This window comes from Leucopleurus acutus, assembly GCF_964270905.1.
Source record: "Leucopleurus acutus genome assembly, chromosome: 16".
Lineage (NCBI taxonomy): Eukaryota > Metazoa > Chordata > Mammalia > Artiodactyla > Delphinidae > Leucopleurus > Leucopleurus acutus.
The window spans coordinates 72,000,874-72,020,633 of NC_139158.1; the positions used below are offsets into that span (position 1 = coordinate 72,000,874).

Genomic DNA, 19,760 nt, shown 5'->3' on the forward strand with positions numbered 1-19,760 from the left:
GCTCCCATTAATAAGCATAAGCCTGGCATCTGCCATCAATCCACAGAGATCAAATGCATGAGTCATATTACTGAATACTCACTTGAGCCTGACTGTGTAAAAAGAAAAATATAATCAAGCAGGACTTGGAGTGGACGAAAAAGCTCTCCTGGTTTAAATTAGGCCTCAGTCATGGTTTGGTCCAGAACATCAAAAAGCACTGAAAACCAGGTCTATGGCCGTTCTTTGGGAGTATCTTTGGTTGTCAAGAGTTTTATTTCCCATCCAACTGAGTACCTAGCAAGAGCAACCCAGACAGGGAAATCCAACAAGGGCCTATAAGCTTTCTCCCAGCTCTAAGCATGTAATTGGCAGCCACGATGTTGCCTTTGATGAATTCCTAGAGCACACTGCTGACCTCAAAGCCAGGGACCCCAATCTGCAACAGTGGGGGACAGAGAGGCCTGTTCATGGTGATAAGACACCAGGTGACTCTTCTGGAATGGGATAACACCATGAGGTCTGAGGATTCAATACTCCCTTGCTTTATAGTATAATCCTGGGCTTACCGAAAATACTGACATTTTTTATGCATGTGTATAATTCAGCACTCAACGTGTGTAATTCACTTGAGTCTTGAGTAAACTACTGGGTGTCCTAGCAACAGGCCAACTTTAACTTATTCTTAGGGTATAACCAAGCAAAGCAGGGACACTGCCCTCTCGTTTTTAAAGAGAATTTGTTATTTCAAATTAATATCAAAGTTGTCATCATGAGAAAAAAATAAAACCTTTATTGGACTTTGTTACATTTACTTTACAGTTTAGTATTGCTTTTACCTTAAAGGACATAAGGTGGGGGATGGTACACGGTAATGTTCTGGAAGTTCAGGACCTTTAAAAGTCTTAAAACTGGCTGGCCCTGCTTTAAGGAAAATGAGGTGATTGCTTTTCAATGGCAAAGTAAGGGGCTACACCTCCCCGAACTGCCCCCCAAATCCCTGGCAACTTTATCTCTGAACCACAGCATAAGGTACTGGTTTAAATGGTGGTGGTTCCAACACTTCATATCAAGCCCTGTTTCCTGACCCCTCACCTACAGCTCAACTGATACTGTCCCCTCTATATCCCATCTGTTTAATTCTGTAAGAACACCTCAAATCTAACCTCCACCAGATTCTGGGTGAATATCTCTGACCTTTGACTATTGTCTGGTCTCATATTAGCCCACACGGAGATTAGCAGCTACCACCAGATGTGCTTAAAATGGGTTAAGCACCTTGCAAAGTAGTTTTACTCCCTAAACAATCTTTTGTACTAAGATAAACTTCCAAACAAAGGAAACACTGAGGCTCAGACAGATTGTCATTTGCCCAAGGTCATAAAGCATAGTATATACCCAATAAGTATTAACTGACCAGTCTGACTGATAGAAAATGACAAAGCTTGTTTGCAAACCTAAACAGTCTGACTCTTAGCCATCTTGAGGGACCACCTCCCATCTTTCTTCTAGTGCAAATTGTTCCTCCCCTTCCGGTTTTTCTCACCATATAAACGGAACCACCATACACTCAGGTGATTAAACCAGCATGACTCAGGAATCTACCTCTCCCCCATAGCTAATCAATTGCCAAGTTAAAATTTTTAATTACTCAGTAACTCTCAGCTGTCAGTTTCTCTCCATCCTCACTTTGACTTCTTTGTTTCAAATCTTACTATATGGACTGCCCCTGGTCTCATGTCCCTAAATCCATTCTCCATATATCAGCCACAGTGACTGAAGACATCATTCATCCACGTCACTCTGAATATGTGAATATGTTCCCTGTTGCCCTCGCATAAGGTCCAAACTCTTCAGTGTGGTTTACAAAGCCCTTCGTGACCTAGTCCCTGCCCACTTCTCCCCTTTACAGCTTCACTGAACATGTTTTTTTTAATCTCCCTACCCTTAACATACCGTTTAGTCTACCCTTCAGCAATGCCATTCCACTTCCCCATTTCTCTTTTATTAGCTAACTCCTAACATTTCTTGGCTTAGACAACACTTTTTCCAAGAAGCCTACCATGACACCCCAACCTAGCACCTCTACTCTGAGTTCTCTGCAATTCCTAAATCACAGCACTAATCACAACACGTTGTGCTACCTGTCAGCTCATTACACCCTCCTCGAAACTCTAAGTCCAAGATGGCAGAGCCGCTGCCTGTCATGTTGAAAGGTGCATCCCAGAACCTGACAGGGCCTGGTACAGAACGCGCAGTAAATCTTCCCTGAGTGAACTGTTCTGTTCTACCGCCCTGTGTGCTGCCTCTCCCGAAGAAGCTTCCCGGCAGTGCTGACCTTCTCGCTCATCTACCCAAGTGTCTTGCCCAGAAAAGATATTTAGTACCATTTCCAGATGAGTTCAAGACTCTACTCACCAGCCAGACCTTAAGTTTAAGAAGGAACAGGAGCATTCTGCAAGATGATTTATAAACCTGACTGTCCATATGTCCAAAAAAAAAGAAAAACATAGAATGGCTGCTAACTGATAAAAGCTGTTAAAGAAAGGGCCTTAAAAGCTTGTCTTTCTATTTTAATCAAATACCTTTATAGTGCAAATAATAAATTCACATGCATTATACTTTTACATACTCATAACAAGATAATTACATAGACTAAAGTTGCACGGTTTTCCCAAGTGAATCTTCAGTTTAACCAAACCTACAAAGCATTTAATTGAAATTAACATTTCTGGCAAAGCCACAGGCTTCAATCAAGCAGCATCAAGACTGTAGTATAAAAAAAAGTAAACGAAAAAACTCAAGATATAGAAACAGTAGCCATACTAGCAACCCCTCTTCTGGGGCAAGACCCACACATGTACTCCTCTCCCCAAGCACTATGAGTTTAAGGACTGAACAAAGAGCTTGTTTCACACAAGACTTTCACAGAAGAAAACTGTCATAGAAATGCATTATTATAATTACTATGCTTTTTAAAGATTTTGCAATAGAAATATATTAACGACCGCCTCAAATATCCAACATTTTTCTGTCTTACATGTTAAATCAAAGTTGTAGGAACCTATAAGTCTTAATAAAGAACTCTCTTCACAGCACAGCTGTAGTTCACTTTAAAAGGCAAAACGTTCCTCTTACTCTATATCCTTACAAATAAACATAATATAGATATAAACGAAAAGTTCTGATCCTGCATCAAGCATCATTCACTCTTGCCCTCTGATATAAACCTGGATATAGTCTTATTTGCAGAGAGTTTGCTTAATATATTAGTTGAAGCAAAAGTAAAAGGGATGTGAGCTTTCAGCAAAGGAGACCTTCATGAATTTCAGTGTGTCCTTGGCACTCAGAGCTTCAGCTGAAGTCTCGACCGGTGAGGACGAGCGGAGCCACAAGGGTCCAGATGTAGAGGAGGAGGCAGACCCAGCTGGAACTGATCTTGACCCACACAGCTGGCCACTTGCTGGTCATGGTCTGGAAGTTTGCATCAGGGCTAAGAAAACAGCAGAGAGGTAGGTAAAGGAGCCTAATTTCAGCATTCAGCAGCCCCTCAGCAAAAGCTAAGAAATGCTCCAGTGAAATTCGACTGACACGACTCCCTAGTAAGTTTCTAGAAGAGACTTGAGAAAGCTGTGATTTTTAGTTTTTATGAGCAGGGGACTCTGCCTCTCAAACAGCTTTTATCTTCTTGCCTGCATGAAGAACCATGACTATTCCTTGCAAAAAGTTCTTCAGGAACATCTATCTAGCTCTTCTACATATTGGTCAAAGTCTAGATTGAAATGACCTCCCTGAAACTCTCCTTCCTTACCACATGATTACTTTGATCAGAATACTCTATACGGACATCTCTAGACAGAGAAAAATCAGGAACAAAGACAAGTCAGCTCACTTAATGTCATGATTTTCTCTCTCAAGTAACTCAAGTTTGGAAGGGCTTCCCGCGATTTTCACTGTAAGAATTCCAACTGGATTTCAAATGCAAGAGGAGAAAAAGTCAAAAGTATTTCAGAAAAGAACACTGAACACAACTTCATTATAAGGGTAAAGAAAGGGGATTCTGAAGTCAGGACAATGGATGGAGACTTTACAGGCAACCCCGAGGGGCTAAGTGTTTTTCCCTCGATTCTCTCTCTCTCTGCCTCCTACCTGTACCAGTTGGTCAGGGTCATCATGATGTACAAGGAAGCCGAGCAGAGCATGAGGTGGAATATGGAGTAGTTGTACTGCACGCCCTCTCGCTCGTTGTCCACAGCCCGCCGAGGCCGTCCATCTTCCTCATCGCTGGCGCCGTTGGCAGTCGTATCACGAAGGATCACGCTGTCACTTCCTGACAGGGTCAGCTTACTTACTTGGCTATTGCTGGCATTGCGGATGCTGGAGAGTGACCCCAAGAAGGTAAGTCAGAAAGGGGCCATTGGGCTTCCCTGGTGGCACAGTGGTTGAGAGTCCGCCTGCTAATGCAGGGGACATGGGTTCGTGCCCCGGTCCGGGAAGATCCCACATGCCGCGGAGCGGCTGAGCCCGTGAGCCATGGCCGCTGAGCCTGTGCTCCGCAACGGGAGAGGCCACAACAGTGAGAGGCCCGCGTACCGCAAAAAAAAAAAGAAAGGGGCCATGAACACGAAATGCTGTCACTGGTCTATACACATGAAGGTTATTTCTGAACTGCTCCTGCTTTGGGGACCGAAGGGCTTCTGAAGGGTTTGCTTAAATGCCTGTCATCACAAGACAGAGACAGTACTCTCATCAGTTACAATTTGAGGGTTTAACTGCCTAGGAGTTTCCCAAAACATACTATGCTCTCAATGTCTGCTTCCAGGACTTCACAAGTACCTCTCTCCTTTGCTTGGAATGCACTCCCCACCTTCTCCCAGCTAACTTAATCACCCTCTAAATTCTCTGATCATGCTGTGCCCTCTAGGAGGTCTTCCCTGGCATCACCCTATCACTAGGCTGGATTAAATTCCCACAGCTCCTTACTCTTCCTTCTGCTATATCACTTACTGTTCCTGTCTTCCTTGCTATTCATAGAACTTTTTGACAACAATGACCTTAGTCATCTATGCATTTCTAGTACACAGCAGATATTCACTAAAAGTTTGTTAAATGACTGAATAAAAAAGTACATACAAATAAAGGACAAAACCGACATGAACATCTCAACAGACAAAGAGAAAGCATTTTACAAAAATCTGGTATTTTTTTCATGATAAAAACTCAAAATAGAAATAGAGAAGAACATCCTCAAACTGATAAAGGGCATCTATCAAAAAGTCAGGGCTGGGCTTCCCTGGTGGCGCAGTGGTTGAGAGTCCGCCTGCCGATGCAGGGGACACGGGTTCGTGCCCCGGCCCGGGAAGATCCCACGTGCCACGGAGTGGCTGGGCTCGTGAGCCATGGCCGCTGAGCCTGCGCGTCCGGAGCTCCGCAACGGGAGGGGTCGCAGCAGTGAGAGGCCCTTGTACCGCAAAAACAAACAAACAAACAAACAGTCAGGGCTAACATCATACTTAACAGTGAAAGACTAAAAGCTTTGCCCCCAAGATCAAGAATCAAAGGAAAACAAACAAAAACAGTCAGACAGTATGAAAACAAATGAACATAGCTGTATCCCAATAAAACTTTTTACAAAAACAGGAAGCCAGCCCAAAGGGCTGTTATTTGCCAACCCATATTTTAAGCAATCATTAAAAAAAGAAAAAAGGATAAATCTACACATTATGTGCAAAGCTGTCCAAATTATGACAAATTCATAGGCATTTCAGAACAGTATATATACTGTTATATAGAATGCTCCCAATTTATTTATTTATTTATTTTTCTGTGGTACGCAGGCCTCTCACTGTTGTGGCCTCTCCCGTTGCAGAGCACAGGCTCCGGACGTGCAGGCTCAGCGGCCATGGCTCACAGGCCTAGCCGCTCCGCGGCATGTGGGATCTTCCCGGACCAGGGCATGAACCCGTGTCCCCTGCATCAGCAGGCAGACTCTCAACCACTGCGCCATCAGGGAAGCCCGCTCCCAATTTATTTTGAAAAAATTAGATATCAAGTGATATAAATAAAATTATGTAACTATTTATAAAAATATGTATAATTATATAGATACAGATAGGTCAATAGACAGTAAGTATAAGCAAAGGAAAAAAGCCTGAAATAATATGTACCAAAATGTTAATCATAAAAGAGGTAAATTTAGAGGGAGGACCATTTCATTTCCTACTGTTCTCACTTAAGCTATTAATTTATATAAATATATCCTTGCCCATTTTTATTATTGCATATTTTCAAATTATTAAAGTAACATGCACTTATACAGACAATATCAATAAAAATGGGTGGGAGAATGAGTGAATACTGCTAACATAGGTTATATCTGGTGTCCTGGATTAACTACAGACTAACATTTCATGTATAAAATTCTGTAGTTGTTTAAATATTATTTACAGTGATCAGAAAATAAAGATTGTTTTAAAAAAAGATAAGCCAATCAATTTTCAGAGCCAGTATTCTAGCTGATCCAGGGTCAGGTAAAGGCTTTATCCTCCTATACAAAGGAGAACATATCTCTTAGTAAGCCTGGGAGGAATTATTTGATGAGAGGATTTACTGAACTTAAAGAAATGTACACAGCAAGGTAACTGAAGCAAGTCAATGACTTTAATAAGGAAGAGTTAAATTTTTGTAATTCTTCTCACTGTTTTTTGAAAGCAAAATAGCTTCTTCACTCTATTACTAACCTTCATAAGAATCTTGTCCTAAGTACTTTTAAACTTACCTAGAATACAAAAGGGAGAGAACAAAGACGACCAGCCCAATAAAGTTCTCTTTATTCAGAGAAGGCCCACTCTGCGACGGTGCAGCAGGAGTAGGGGCAAGAGCAGTTGCATTTGCAGGAGCCAAGGTTGGTGAGGTCATGTGCATAATGATGCTCAATAGGCCAGGGTTGCAGGAATGATCTGAAAATGAAAAACTGTTTATATCTTTCGCTATAACTCATCTTGGTCCAAAAGGATTTGAGGGGTGTGCTATACATCACTCATTCGTGATTTAAAACATGGGAATGCTACACTTCAAAGAACCTGCAACTGGGCAGTCAGTAACGCATCTGTGTTGCAACTACAGACTTAGTTTTAGAAAAAAGGAAATGAAACTACAACAACAAAGTATTTGTCAAATATCATAAATGTCAATCTTGATTTCACTGGGTTTGAAATTTAACTGGCAAGTCTTTTTAGCTCTATAGTTGTGTTTAAAGCACAAGTTTACACAGACTTAGAAAACAAACTTATGATTACCAGGGGGGAAGGGATAGTTAGGGAGGTTGGGATTGACATGTACACACCGCTATATGTAAAATGGATAATCAACAATGACCTACTGTATAGCACAGGACATTCTACTCAATATTATGTAACAACCTAAATGGGAAAATGTATAACTGAATCACTTTGCTGTACACCTGAAACTATCAAAACATTGCTAATCAACTATACTCCAATATAAAATAAAAACTTAAAAAAAAAAACTAATTTGTTTGCAAAATAAGGCTAGATTCAATAAACTTGGCCTGGTTAGCAAAAAAAAAAAACAGCACAAGGAGTTTATCCCTAGTTTTGTTTCTACATAGTTACATAGGAATACAATAAAAATAAGTTGAGTCATCACTGAATGGTCTGAAATAATGGTTTTCCTTGAAAAGGAGTCCATAAAATACCCCCACTGAGAAACAATCCCATAAGATCTACAAAAGGAGATTTCCTGCAGCTGTTTCTTCTGCAGCCTGTACCACCAAAGTAACACTCAATTAAAGTAATTCTGCAAAGGGCCAAAACAATGTTGCCTTGTTCAGCTCTTAACTAGTTTGACTTAGTCCAGGGAAAAGCCTGGACTATATAAAGGACTGTGGTCCTTTAGGCTGTCAGCTCTGAATAGCCATGAATAGACATGGAGAATAAAACCTGAAAGGTAAATACCGTGGACACTGGACATTTAAGTGAAGTTTTTTGTCTGTTCATTTGTTTGTCTGACATTTGCTCCAGCTCTAGTTTCTGCACCCACCAAAGGAGTAATTTCTTACTTTCTTTTTTCTTTTTCTTTCTGGCTGCGTGGCATGGCTTGTGGGATCTTAGTTTGCCGACCAGGGATCAAACCCAGACCCACAGAAGTGAAAGCATGGAGTCCTAACCACTGGGCTTCCAGGGAAAGTCTCATTTCTTACTTTCTTTTCACCAAATGAATGCGTTATTAAAACTCCCTTACCAGGTTCATTGGACATGGCTGACCATGTGAGGTACATGGTGTAGAGGGTGATGATAGAGGACTGCAGGAGGCCAGAACGAGGCTGGTGTTCCTACAGAATCAAAAAGAAAACAATGCCATAGGAATTGCAAGGGCTGAATTTCTAAAACCCAGCATACTTCCTGGGACCCACTGAATTTTTATTAATTGAGAACCTTCTAATTCTGCTTGACAGTTGAAAGATGACAAGTAACCTTTCAGTTTGAGTTAGTTTGAAAAAGAACCAAGAAAGAGGAGGCATGCACTACTGGTTCTCAGGCATTTCATAATCCTGGAAATTTCTGTATATCATACAAAGGCTTAGATTTACTACTAGTTCCTTGGTATAGTGAAATCTAAGCTAAGCTTTGCCACTGGCTAGCTTGGTGACCCATCACCTCTCTGGAACTTCGGTTTTCTCACTTTTAAAAGGAGAGGTGGGCTTCCCTGGTGGCGCAGTGGTTAAGAATCTGCCTGCTAATGCAGGGGACACGGGTTCGAGCCCTGGTCCGGTAAGATCCCACATGCCGTGGAGCAACTAAGCCCGTGCGCCACAACTACTGAGCCTGTGCTCTAGAGCCCGCGAGCCACAACGACTGAAGCCCACACGCCTAGAGCCAGTGCTCCGCAACAAGAGAAGCCACCGCAATGAGAAGCCCGCACACCGCAACAAAGAGTAGCCCCCGCTCACCGCAACTAGAGAAAGCCCGCGCCCAGCAACAAAGACCCAACGCAGCCAAAAATAAAATAACTTTTTTTTTTTTTTTTAAAAAGGAGAGGGCTTCCCTGGTGGCGCAGTAGTTGGGAGTCCGCCTGCCGATGCAGGGGACACGGGTTCGTGCCCCGGTCCGGGAGGATCCCACATGCCGCGGAGCGGCTGGGCCCGTGAGCCATGGCCGCTGAGCCTGCGCGTCCGGAACCTGTGCTCCGCAAGGGGAGGGGCCACAACAGTGAGAGGCCCGCGTACCGCAAAAAATAAAAAAAAATAATAAAAAAAATAATAAAAATAAAAAAGGAGATGTGATGTCTAGATGTTCTTTTCACACCTAAATTCATATCTGAATTTTAAAAATATTGTATTTAAATGAGGAAACTCAGGAGCATGAGTTGTTTTAAACATTAAAATCAATTATTTTTTCTAGTTGAATTCCCCTAAAATATCTTTGCTAAAGATTCCTAAGAATCAGTCTCATGATATAAAAAATTTTATAAGAATGATAAATTCTCAAGTTACATAGATTTTTTTCTTAAATAATAGGGAAATTATTCATTTACTGGCCCTCAATGGCACATTTTAAAGTGATTAAGTTATAATTAAGAAGACTATCATGTTGAAGTAGAAAAATGTTTAAGTAGATAAACTTGGACATAAATTCATACAACAGGTTACCTAGGTTTCAAGTTTAGCATTAATTAAAAATCCTTCACAGGAGGAAGAAGCAGAAATCACAACCATACCTGAATTTTTGGATGGATTGACATAATAGAAACCACAATGCAAAGGATCAGATTAAAACTGATGAAGAACTTGTTTTCTGTGCAGCCATCTGGTTTGGTGTAGTATGTGTAGAGCAATACGACAGAGATGATTGACAGGATATAAAACATGCTTGTGACAGACAGTAAAGCTAGAAAAAAGAAAACAAACATGAATGCCCACAGTCATAACAAACTCTTATACTAACGAGGACCAATTTTCACCCTATTTAACGTAGCATAATGCAGTATGGCTCTCATAGAGGTTTAGATACCTACCCGCATACCAGCACCTTGGGTTCCCTTCTTCCATTCGATTTACCCATGATTCATTCCAAGAGTGAGCAAAGTCCACCAACAGCACCAGCTGGATGAGGATGAAGAAGGCAGCCCCCACCATGCCAATAAAAAACCAGGCTACAAACCAAAAGCACAGTTACTCTTCACCATAGGAGCAACATTTCAGAATGTTACTGTCCAACATTCTAAAAAGATTTCAATTCAAGTAATAGAGAGGTAATAAAGACATTGTCTCCAGCAGTACAGCAAGATTATTGCAATTCCAAACTCAAAGGCATTCTCTGAGAAGTGTTCTGTTGGGTTTCAGACCTTTTCAAACTTGTTCTAGCTTGTGCCAAGGGGAGCCTAGGGTCTGACATTCCAAATGGAAAAGATATAAGCCCTTTCCTTTACTTACAGGGATAAAAATCACAATGGAAATCCACAGATGTCACGATAAGGAAGCAGCTTAAGACAGGAATAGTGGAACACATGGTTACAAGCCCTTACGTTGACAAGCTCTCCGATTAACATGGTATTGCCAAGTGAGAAGAGAAACTATTAAAATATTGGCAAACGAACATATGGTTCCAGAACAACTGAGAAGTGGGCTGAATGCCTCCCGGCTTTAATCAATCAATTAATATCTTAATATTAGTACCAAGTCATGGTAATTGGACACCATCTCATTTAATTACCAGTTCTGCAAAAATCAGCAATGAAAATGTAGCTTTAACACAATCATTTGTAGAGTTTGTATATATTATAATTGACCCCCCTAATAGTGAACCATACCTGTGGTGAAGTGGCCCCCAGGGATATAGAAAGATCCAACCATGATACCAACAATGGCAGCAATTTTGAAGAACCAAAACCTATTAAAATATAAAAGTACACTTATGAAATGCTAATTTTTGCCCTTACACTGAGAAAAATGAATTTCTAAAATGCAAAAATAAAGCCTTACTAGCCACTTCCAACATGATTAGGCTTATTCCTTCATTTGACATGAAACTACTTCACTCAATACTTCACACAATTTAAGGACAAACGTTAGCACAGAGACCAAATCATGCACATTCACAAGAAAGAAACACGTTATTTCCCTACTTTTAGCACTTAAAGATAGGCCTTTTTCTAGAATTTTGGAGCATTCTAAACTAACGATGTTAGCTAAATATAAAGCAATCAACTTAGATCTGGGGGAAAGTGAATCACCAAATCCTTCCTTTACAACATGGGAAAACCATGCCCCATAGTGTTAAAAAACCCATCCTGAAACTGTGCCCCATAGTTAACAGACACTGGTGCCCAACAGAAATTCTTGAGCTTGCCTTACACAACAGTGCTAAGGGAACAGCTGGTTAAAGAACCACCCCCGCTTGCAGCCTTGCCTTCAAAAGGCTCATCGTAATTTTTTTTTTTTCAAATTTCATACCCTCCAACCTTCATATGGCCTAGATAATATACCACAAGACTCTTTTTTAACTACCCCTGTAGATAACGTGCCTCTGACTTGTGGGTCACTGTAGTAACGGGGGCTTAAGCTGTTTTTCAGAAACTGGGAGTTAGTTTTTATCCAGTTCAAGCTGCCTAAGACTGGTTGGGACCACTGACCCTAAGACAGGGCCTGCACAGATGTGCAATGAATAACCCTTTTGATGTCAGTGCCAAAAATGAATGATCCTTTTTATGTCAGAGTGCCAAAAACTCTACCCTCAGATTATGCCTAGCATCTCCATTTTTGAACATGCATCCTATTAAGAAGCATGTAATTCAGATACACCTGTGCAGAACACTGATTACCTCACCTTTTCCTTACCTCCAATTCCCTTTCCCCAAACCTAAGACTACTCTGCTTCTCTATCCCATAAATAACTAAAGCCTCTCACCTTCGGGGAGGCAGATCTGAGTCTGTCTTCCCGTCTCTGCTGCAAACCTCAGCATCTCAGGTTGGCTTGCCGCACGTCAGGCGATTGGACATAAATGCCTTGCCCACAATCACACAGTTCGTCACTGGCAAAGGCCAGGACCAAACCTGGCTTTCAGTCAATCTTTAAAGACTGCCTTGTATGGCAGAGTGTAAAGAAAGCAGCTTTGGAGCTGGACAGACTTGAGTTTCAATCCTGGCTCCAACCCTCACTAGCTGAGACATCTTAGGCAATTTATTTAACCTCCCTATAAAGGGGAACCAGGGATCAGGAACGGGAAGCGACAGAATATGTGAATCAGGGGCCCAAATATATTCACTATTTATCTTTCTGTATACTGTTTAAATATATCAGGTAAATGTTTCTCTTTTAACAACAGAAAGAAAAAATGTGTGTGTGTGTGTGTAGTGCTTAGTACAATGCTTGAACTGTTTCATAGGTGTTCCATAAAAATCTAGGCACTTTAAGCAAAGGTATTTTTAAAAAATACAGGAAAAAGACAAGATTCTCCTTGTCCACTCTACCTCTTCCATGCTGCAGGGCTCCAACTGAAAATGACATTGAAACAACTTCCCATGTATAGTAGGTTGGAAATACATCTGGGCCACTGATTTACATACTCTACTGCTTTCATCAAAATGGCAACGTTAACTGCTGAAGGGGAGGATGCACATCATAACATAACAAGTTAATAATAAATAATTCCTACAAACCCATTGTGTATCGCTGCTCTGGGATCTTTACTCGTTTTCACTTTTAACATGAGCAGAAAGAAGGCAAAGAAAAAGACGGCCAAGGCAAAGTTGATTCGATATACGGCTTTATAACGAACCAGCACATCACAATGTTTATCCATGATTGTATCAGCCACCTTGGTTTTAAGTCCTTCATCACAGAATCCAGGAATCTGGAAAAAGCAATTTTAATGTTATGGGAATATCCACATTTAAAGAGAGATTCTATTCCACAACAGGAAAGCCTGGATTTTTAAAACTGACCACTTAAACAACTGCAAGACTCTCCTGTGGGACTTCTCTCTTTGCCTTCCAATTCACTTACAATCTTGTCACCAAATAGAATAAACAAGTTGCATTTTGAAAATAAAAGGCAAGAGCTCTCTCTCTCTCTTTTCTTTTTAATATTTTATTTATTTATTATTGGCTACGTTGGCTCTTAGCTGCAGCACACAGGATCTTTCATTGCAGCGTGCAGACTCTTTGTTGCAGCCCGCGGGCTTAGTTGCTCCACGGCATGTGGGATCTTACTTCCCCGACCAGGGATCAAACCCGCGTCCCCTGCATTGGAAGGCGGATTCTTAACCACTGGACTACCAGGGAAGTCCTGAGTGCTCTCTTTTTGGCCCTTACCTGTGGATGAGGTTATCTCCCATTTTCCCATGAGTTTTCATGCTACAACCCACTCCTTCTGAAGGTGAAGGGACAGTCTAGTTTAAATGTTTAAAACTAAACATATAAGAAAAGATAAAGTTTTAGGGTCACTCTTTTAATATCTTTCCCAAAGCTGTTAGACTAAAGATGTTCATTCTGACTACCTTTACTTTGGGAAAAGACTGATACCTTTATATTCTGTGTCTTGACTATGACCAAAATTTAAAATGCCAACAAATCCAACGAACTTGACTTTCACAACAGTGAAGAAATAAGTACTAATTACAACTAAAACTCTGCAAAATATAAAAATAATAAAAACCACTACGTTAATCTACTTACCTTCTTCAGCTGAGTTTCCATCCCTTCATGAAACATGATACAACATACAATAGTGCCCAGGAAGAGGATGAAAGCATAGATGAGGCGAGTCACAGTGGAATTCTTACTGTTGGGACAGCAGCTACACAGCAAACATGATGCACCACCGCAAAGGCATGGAACCTGTAATAAGCACATCATCACCATTTGAGACCTCCTTCAGTGGACTCCTTTGTGACATCCAGAACAGAAGATGAGGCCAACCAGGCTTTGAGAGTTTTAACTGAGAACTATAGCTGGGAGGAAGTGGTTAAAAGCATGGGCTCTGGAGTTGATATTATTTCTGCCACTTTACCTCAACAAGTTACATAATGTAAGCTTATTTCTCCATCTGTAAATTAAACTCAATAACAGAATCTTCCTCCCTCAGACATTGCTATATTAAATGAGCACTCAACACAGTGCCTAAAACACAGTAAAAGCCCAATAAATGTTGGTTATGTTCCCACAGGCAACATATTTTATTTAAAAACAATATATCCTAACACTGAGAAAAATAGAAACTAACTCCACTTGCTGTTTTCTGGGAATCCTAGCTACCAAATCTGATATTACAGCATAAGGCAACATTACATGGAAACCCTTATAAATAATGAAAGCAAGAGACATTCGGCTCCATTCAGGAGTAACCTGGAGTTCGAGCCTTGGTCTGGGAAGATCCCACATGCTGCGGAGCAACTAAGCCCGTGCGCCACAACTGCTGAGCCTGCGCTCTAGAGCCTGTCAGCCACAACTACTGAGCCCACGTGCCACAACTACTGAAGCCCATGTGCCTAGAGCCCGTGCTCTACACCAAGAGAAGCCATGGCAATGAGAAGCCCGCACACCACAACGAAGAGTAGCCCTGCTCACCGCAACTAAAGAAAGCCCACGCACAGCAATGAAGACACAACACAGCCAAAAATAAATAAATATATTTTTTTTAAAAAAAAGTAACCTGGAGATTCCTCAAAGTCAAACATAGAATTATCATATGGCCCAGTAACTACACTCTTACATATACACCCGAAAGAACTGAAACAGGTATTCAAACAAAAACTTGTGTATGAATGTTCAAGGTAGCACCATCTACAATTGTCAAAAGGCAGAAACAACCCAAATGTCTATCAACTGATGAATGGATAAGTAAAATGTGGTATACCTGCAAAATGGAATGTTATTTGGCCATAAAAATGAAGTACCGATAGCTGGTACAAGATAGGTGAACCTAGAAAACATCATGCTAAGTGAAAGAAGCCAGACACAAAAGGTCACATATTGTATGATTTCATTCATATGAAATATCCAGAATAGGTAAATCCAGAGATAGAAAGCAGATTAGTGGTTTCCAGAGGCTGGAGGGAGTGGGGAGAAGAGAGCAGACTGCTAAACAGAAATCGAGTTTGTCTTTGCGGTGATGAAAATGTTCTGGACTCAGACAGGTGTGATGATAGCCCAACACTGTGAATATACTAAATGTCACTGAATGTCACTTTAAAATAGTTAATATGAATTTTACCTCAATTAAAGCAAAAAAAGTAACCTGGATCTTTGGTCAGCTAAATTCTCCTAATGAGCATTCCAGATGAGAGGATATACTTTGTCATTCTTCTATACACTTGATTAGGAAACCACCTGAATTGCTTTGATAGGTGATGTTATGAAGTCACATTACAAGGATAGGCTAGTTCAGAATCATCAGCAGAAGCAGCAAATGCAACGCTGGGGGATTCTGGTTTTACAGTATGGTCCCAGTAATAATCTTTTATGAGATAATGTCAGGAATACATAGCACCTAGCACAATGCCTTTCATAGCAGGGGCTCCGTATATCAAGGTAACCGTTAATATCCATAATCAAAACAGCCATGGGGAATTGACCACCCAGGCTCATCTCCAATTCTTAACTACAATCTGGGTCAAAAGACTGTAATAGAAATCTGTATCTGGTCGCAGATAGAAATACAGACATTTTACACCTGAAAACAATGACACTAATTGCTTCGGGTTTATTTTGTCTGTAGTCTCACACTCCTGACTCCCTTTAGCTATTTTCCCCCCCAGCCAATTAAATAAACTAATGATAGTTGCCTACTGTTTGCTTTAGGTTGAATTGTGTCCTCCAAAATTCGTAGGTTTTAAGTCCTAATCCCCAGTACCTCAGCATGTGACCTTATTTGGAAACAGGGTTGCCGCAGATGTAATTAGGTAAAATGATGTTATACTGGAGAAGAGTGGGCCCCTAATCAAACACGGCTGATGTCATAAAATGGAGAAATCTGGACACAGACATGCATCACAGGGAGAACATCATGTGAAGATGAAGGCAGAGACTGATAAGGCAAAGGAACAGCAAAGATGGCTACCAAACCCCCAGGAACTGGGGACGAGGCCTGGAACAGAGTCTACCTCACCACCCTCAGAGGGAACCAACCCTGCCGACACCTTAATCTCAGACTTCTAGTCTCTAAAACCATGAGACAATAAATTTCTGTAATTTAAGTCACCCATTCTGCGGTGCTTTGTTATGAGGCCCTGGCAAACCAATACACCTACTTACTTGTTTACATCTTGTACCTTGAGGGGGGCCCACCTAGTGTTATATCTCTTGCACCTTTACACAGTAGGTACTCAATCTGTGGAACAAACTTGGCCTACTCTATGTTATGTCACTTCTCTCTCTCAGTAAACAACTCTATTTGAGAGAGGCTGGAACCTGGGACCCTTTACCTGAGTGCTTGCACATGGACTAACCCTTGAGCAACAGAATACAAAGAAACTATAAGGGACTCAAAATAACTGCACACATGAACGGTAAGATACAAAAAAGCCACAAACCAACTGCCACTTCTGAGGTGCACAGAGCAATAGCAGGGTACTGTGCGCGACCCCTGCACAGAGCCCCACCAAGGGGGAGAGCAGATTACCTAAGCCACACCTCTTGCTCAACCCACTGATCCGCCCCTACCCATATCCCATTTAAGGAACCAGTTTCCCCATCTGTTACTTGTTTTTTCTCTCTCTTGCTTGGCTGAAATTCTCCTCTGGCCTCTTATCAATTTCTGTTGATTAAAGAGTCCAAGGACCCAGGTTGCGTCACATACTCTTCCTGTTGCCAAAGGAAGAGTATGTGACTGTTGCCAAAACCCTTGGAGTCATCCTCCATGCCTTCTCTTCTTCCAAAACCCTCATTCCATTTGTCAGCACATCAGCTCTATCCTCAAAATGTATCCGGAATCTGGCCACTTTCATAGCATCCTCAGCTATCACGTTGGTCCAAGCTACTACTATTATCCCTCACCTGGATTAAATGCAATAGCTCCTGTCTCGCTGCTATAGCAACCCATTCAGAACCCTGAGTTAGTATAAAAATTATTTTCAGATGAAGACATGTGAGATTCAAAAGAAGCAGAAAAAAATGCCTTCTCAGAGCTTTTCTCATCTGACTGAAAGCAGCAACTTCCATAAATTGTCTCTCCAAGGAAGTTTTATGGCCACGAAGAAGATAAAAAGACCTCTGCAGAAACACAGAAACAAGTACTATCACAAACTTTCTTATCTCCTGTTTGTTCTCCTAAAAACCCATTTGTCTTTCCTAAAGAAACCTATTTGTTATTCCCATGGAAGCCCTTTTCTGCCCCACCCAATCCTAACCCTAACCCCAATTAAGTCAGGCATATAATAAGCCCTATATTCTAACCACCTCTTTGAGTTATTCATCACTAAGAACCCCTGCGTGTATGTGGGTTGCACAAGTACATGAACTCTTTTTTTCTCTTGCTAATTTGTCTTTTCTCAGTTTAATTCGCAGGCCCCAACCACTAACCCATTGAGAATGGAAGTTTTTCCTCCCCTACACTGCTTTACCCTTTCTTTTCTAACATCTTTTCTCCACACAGCAACCTTGTTAAAACACTGGTCAGATACATCATTCCTCTCTTCTGTAACGGATCCCCATAACCACATAAGAGTAAAAGCCAACGTCCTTAAATTGGCCAATGGGTATCTACGTGATCTGGCTCCCTTTACTTTTCTGACTTCATTTTCTATTATTCTTCCCCTCACTCATTCCATTCTCTGGTACACTGAATTCCTTGCTGTTCCTCTTGAACAAAAGGAATTAATAAAATATAAAAGTGATTTATAGGTAGAAATGCTTTGATGGCATCAATTCAAATCTCAGCTTTACATCAAAGCCAAAATGTGTTTCCAGTTTCAAATTACCAATTCACGCCCTAATTAATTTCCTTCTTAACTATTTTTTTTCTAAATCTATTTTGTAAACAGTGAGTTTGACTCACTAGTAAACTGAAAAAAAAAAGAAAGAAAAAGAAATAAAATCAACTGACCAGGATTTTTTTTTTTAATGTGAAAGAAAAATTGTACAGCAGGGGGCAAAGGTAAGAATTATTTCAACCTGTGTCTAAATGGTTATATTAAATCAAGCACGTAAAATTTATTCTTACTTTGGGTCAAGGTTGAAAAACTGGAGAGCCACTACAACCTAGGCCCTTAAAAGACCAACTGCCCTTTTCATTTAAGATCAACAACCTTAAAGGATGGAATATACATTCTGTCCCTAAGGAAAAGTAGGGGCAGTTAAGGAATCATGCTCCTCGGAAGCGAGTGTATGAGTGAACTCATCATATTCTCTTCCATAGATCCCCAAATTCCTTTTTTAAAAGGAATTTTTAAAAGGCGTTTACAATCTACAAAGTGATTCAACCTATTTATCCACTTCATCCTCACAACAGCTCTTGAGGCGAGGAACGCTGGGGTGACTGTCCTCATCTTAAGGTAAACCAGAAAGAAATGACTTGTACAGGGTCCCCAAATGTTCAGGCCATGACTTCCAATTCTGAATAATAACCCACGAGGCCGTCTTTCCACTGCGCCAGAACCGCAGACAGGCCTCGGTTAAAACCTCACCTCTGCCACAGACTCTGTAGCTTTGGCAAATCCTGTGCTAGGGGCTAAAAATATTATTCAAGCCCCACCCACCCCCGCTCAAATAAATGACGCCACCTTAAGAAGGTGCTTGGAAGTGAACCAGAGAGCCCGGGCCCCGGGAGCCGAGCTCCGTCCCAGGTCCCATTCCAGCTCCGGAGGAACCCCGAGGCCGGACGGCTCACGGGGCGGGGCAATCAAAATTGTAAACAATGGAGGGCTGGCCTCTTGCGTTCCTCCACAATCACAGAAGGCGAACCGCCTGATCCTGATTGCAGGGCATTGCGGATTTTATCCCGGACGCCCCCGGATACCCTCTGCAGCCGAGGGCCGGACCCCCAAACCCCGGGCCCCGGGCGCCAGGCCCGTCGGGGTCTGCGCTTGGGGAGCCCTTATCGCCCTCCCCCAAACCACAGGACCGACAGAGACACCAGACCGCGAACTCACCCAGCTGGCGAGGGAGAAGACGCCCAGCACTGCTCCCATGGTGATGCGGCTGATGGAGGTGGCCCAGGCGGAAGCTCCTAGCGCTGTAGTAACTGCGGGTTGAGGCGTCTCCTCAGAAGCGCAACGGTTTCTCAGGCCTGAAACGTGCGGCCTGCGTCAGGCGTGGCCCCGCCCACCGCCCTCGACGGGGCTGGGGGTAGGAGGCGGGGCTAAGCCGGCCGGAGGCTGCAGGAAGAGAGCAGGGTTTATTCCTTCATCTCGTTTACATTCCCTGGGGGTCCACTTTGTCAAGATCTGGGGTACAGAAGTGCACAAGAATTTATGGCCAAGTTAAGAAGAGACTGACAATGGACAGAAACGCACCATGGCATACTGTGATAATTGCTATGAAAAAGTATTACGAGGAAATATTCTTTCAGTAAAAGTGTATTTAATGCCTACTATGTAAGGAGAAGGTAATCAGTTAGGGAGTAGTCCTGGAAGGACTTTATATTTAATCTGAGGTATTTATATTAAGTCTAAGAACTGAAGGATGAGCCCAAGTTAAGCAGAAAAGATGGGCACTGTTTCCTAAACTGTGGGATTACAAACCATTTGGGGTGACTGAAAGGATGTAAGGATGCACGTACATATAGGACATTAAGTAACACTGAAAGGCAGAGTGAGAAAGTCTT

The 19,760-nt window shown here is 41.8% G+C and overlaps 1 protein-coding gene across 1 annotated transcript; it reads right to left on the minus strand.

Moving 5' to 3' along the window:
- Nucleotides 1-761: 761 nt before the first annotated feature.
- On the minus strand, nucleotides 762-19,222 carry SERINC3 (serine incorporator 3). The gene is made up of 10 exons (XM_082857582.1): nucleotides 19,087-19,222; nucleotides 13,676-13,837; nucleotides 12,659-12,852; nucleotides 10,810-10,889; nucleotides 10,015-10,152; nucleotides 9,718-9,887; nucleotides 8,242-8,332; nucleotides 6,758-6,938; nucleotides 4,129-4,356; nucleotides 762-3,472 (listed from the first exon to the last, which is right to left on the minus strand). Exons 1-10 carry the CDS (start codon nucleotides 19,123-19,125, stop codon nucleotides 3,334-3,336), a joined length of 1,422 nt encoding a protein of 473 aa, XP_082713708.1. The 5' UTR covers nucleotides 19,126-19,222; the 3' UTR covers nucleotides 762-3,333.
- Nucleotides 19,223-19,760: the final 538 nt, after the last annotated feature.

Coding starts and splice junctions, on each gene's coding strand:
- SERINC3 (XM_082857582.1), bottom strand. CDS start 19,125: ATGGGAGCAGTGCTGGGCGTCTTCTCCCTCGCCAGCTGG. Junction 10,890..12,658: donor AGAGCAGCGATACACAATGG/GTTTGTAGGAAT, acceptor ATATTTTAATAG/GTTTTGGTTCTTCAAAATTG. Junction 6,939..8,241: donor AGCCATGTCCAATGAACCTG/GTAAGGGAGTTT, acceptor TTTCATTTTCAG/ATCATTCCTGCAACCCTGGC.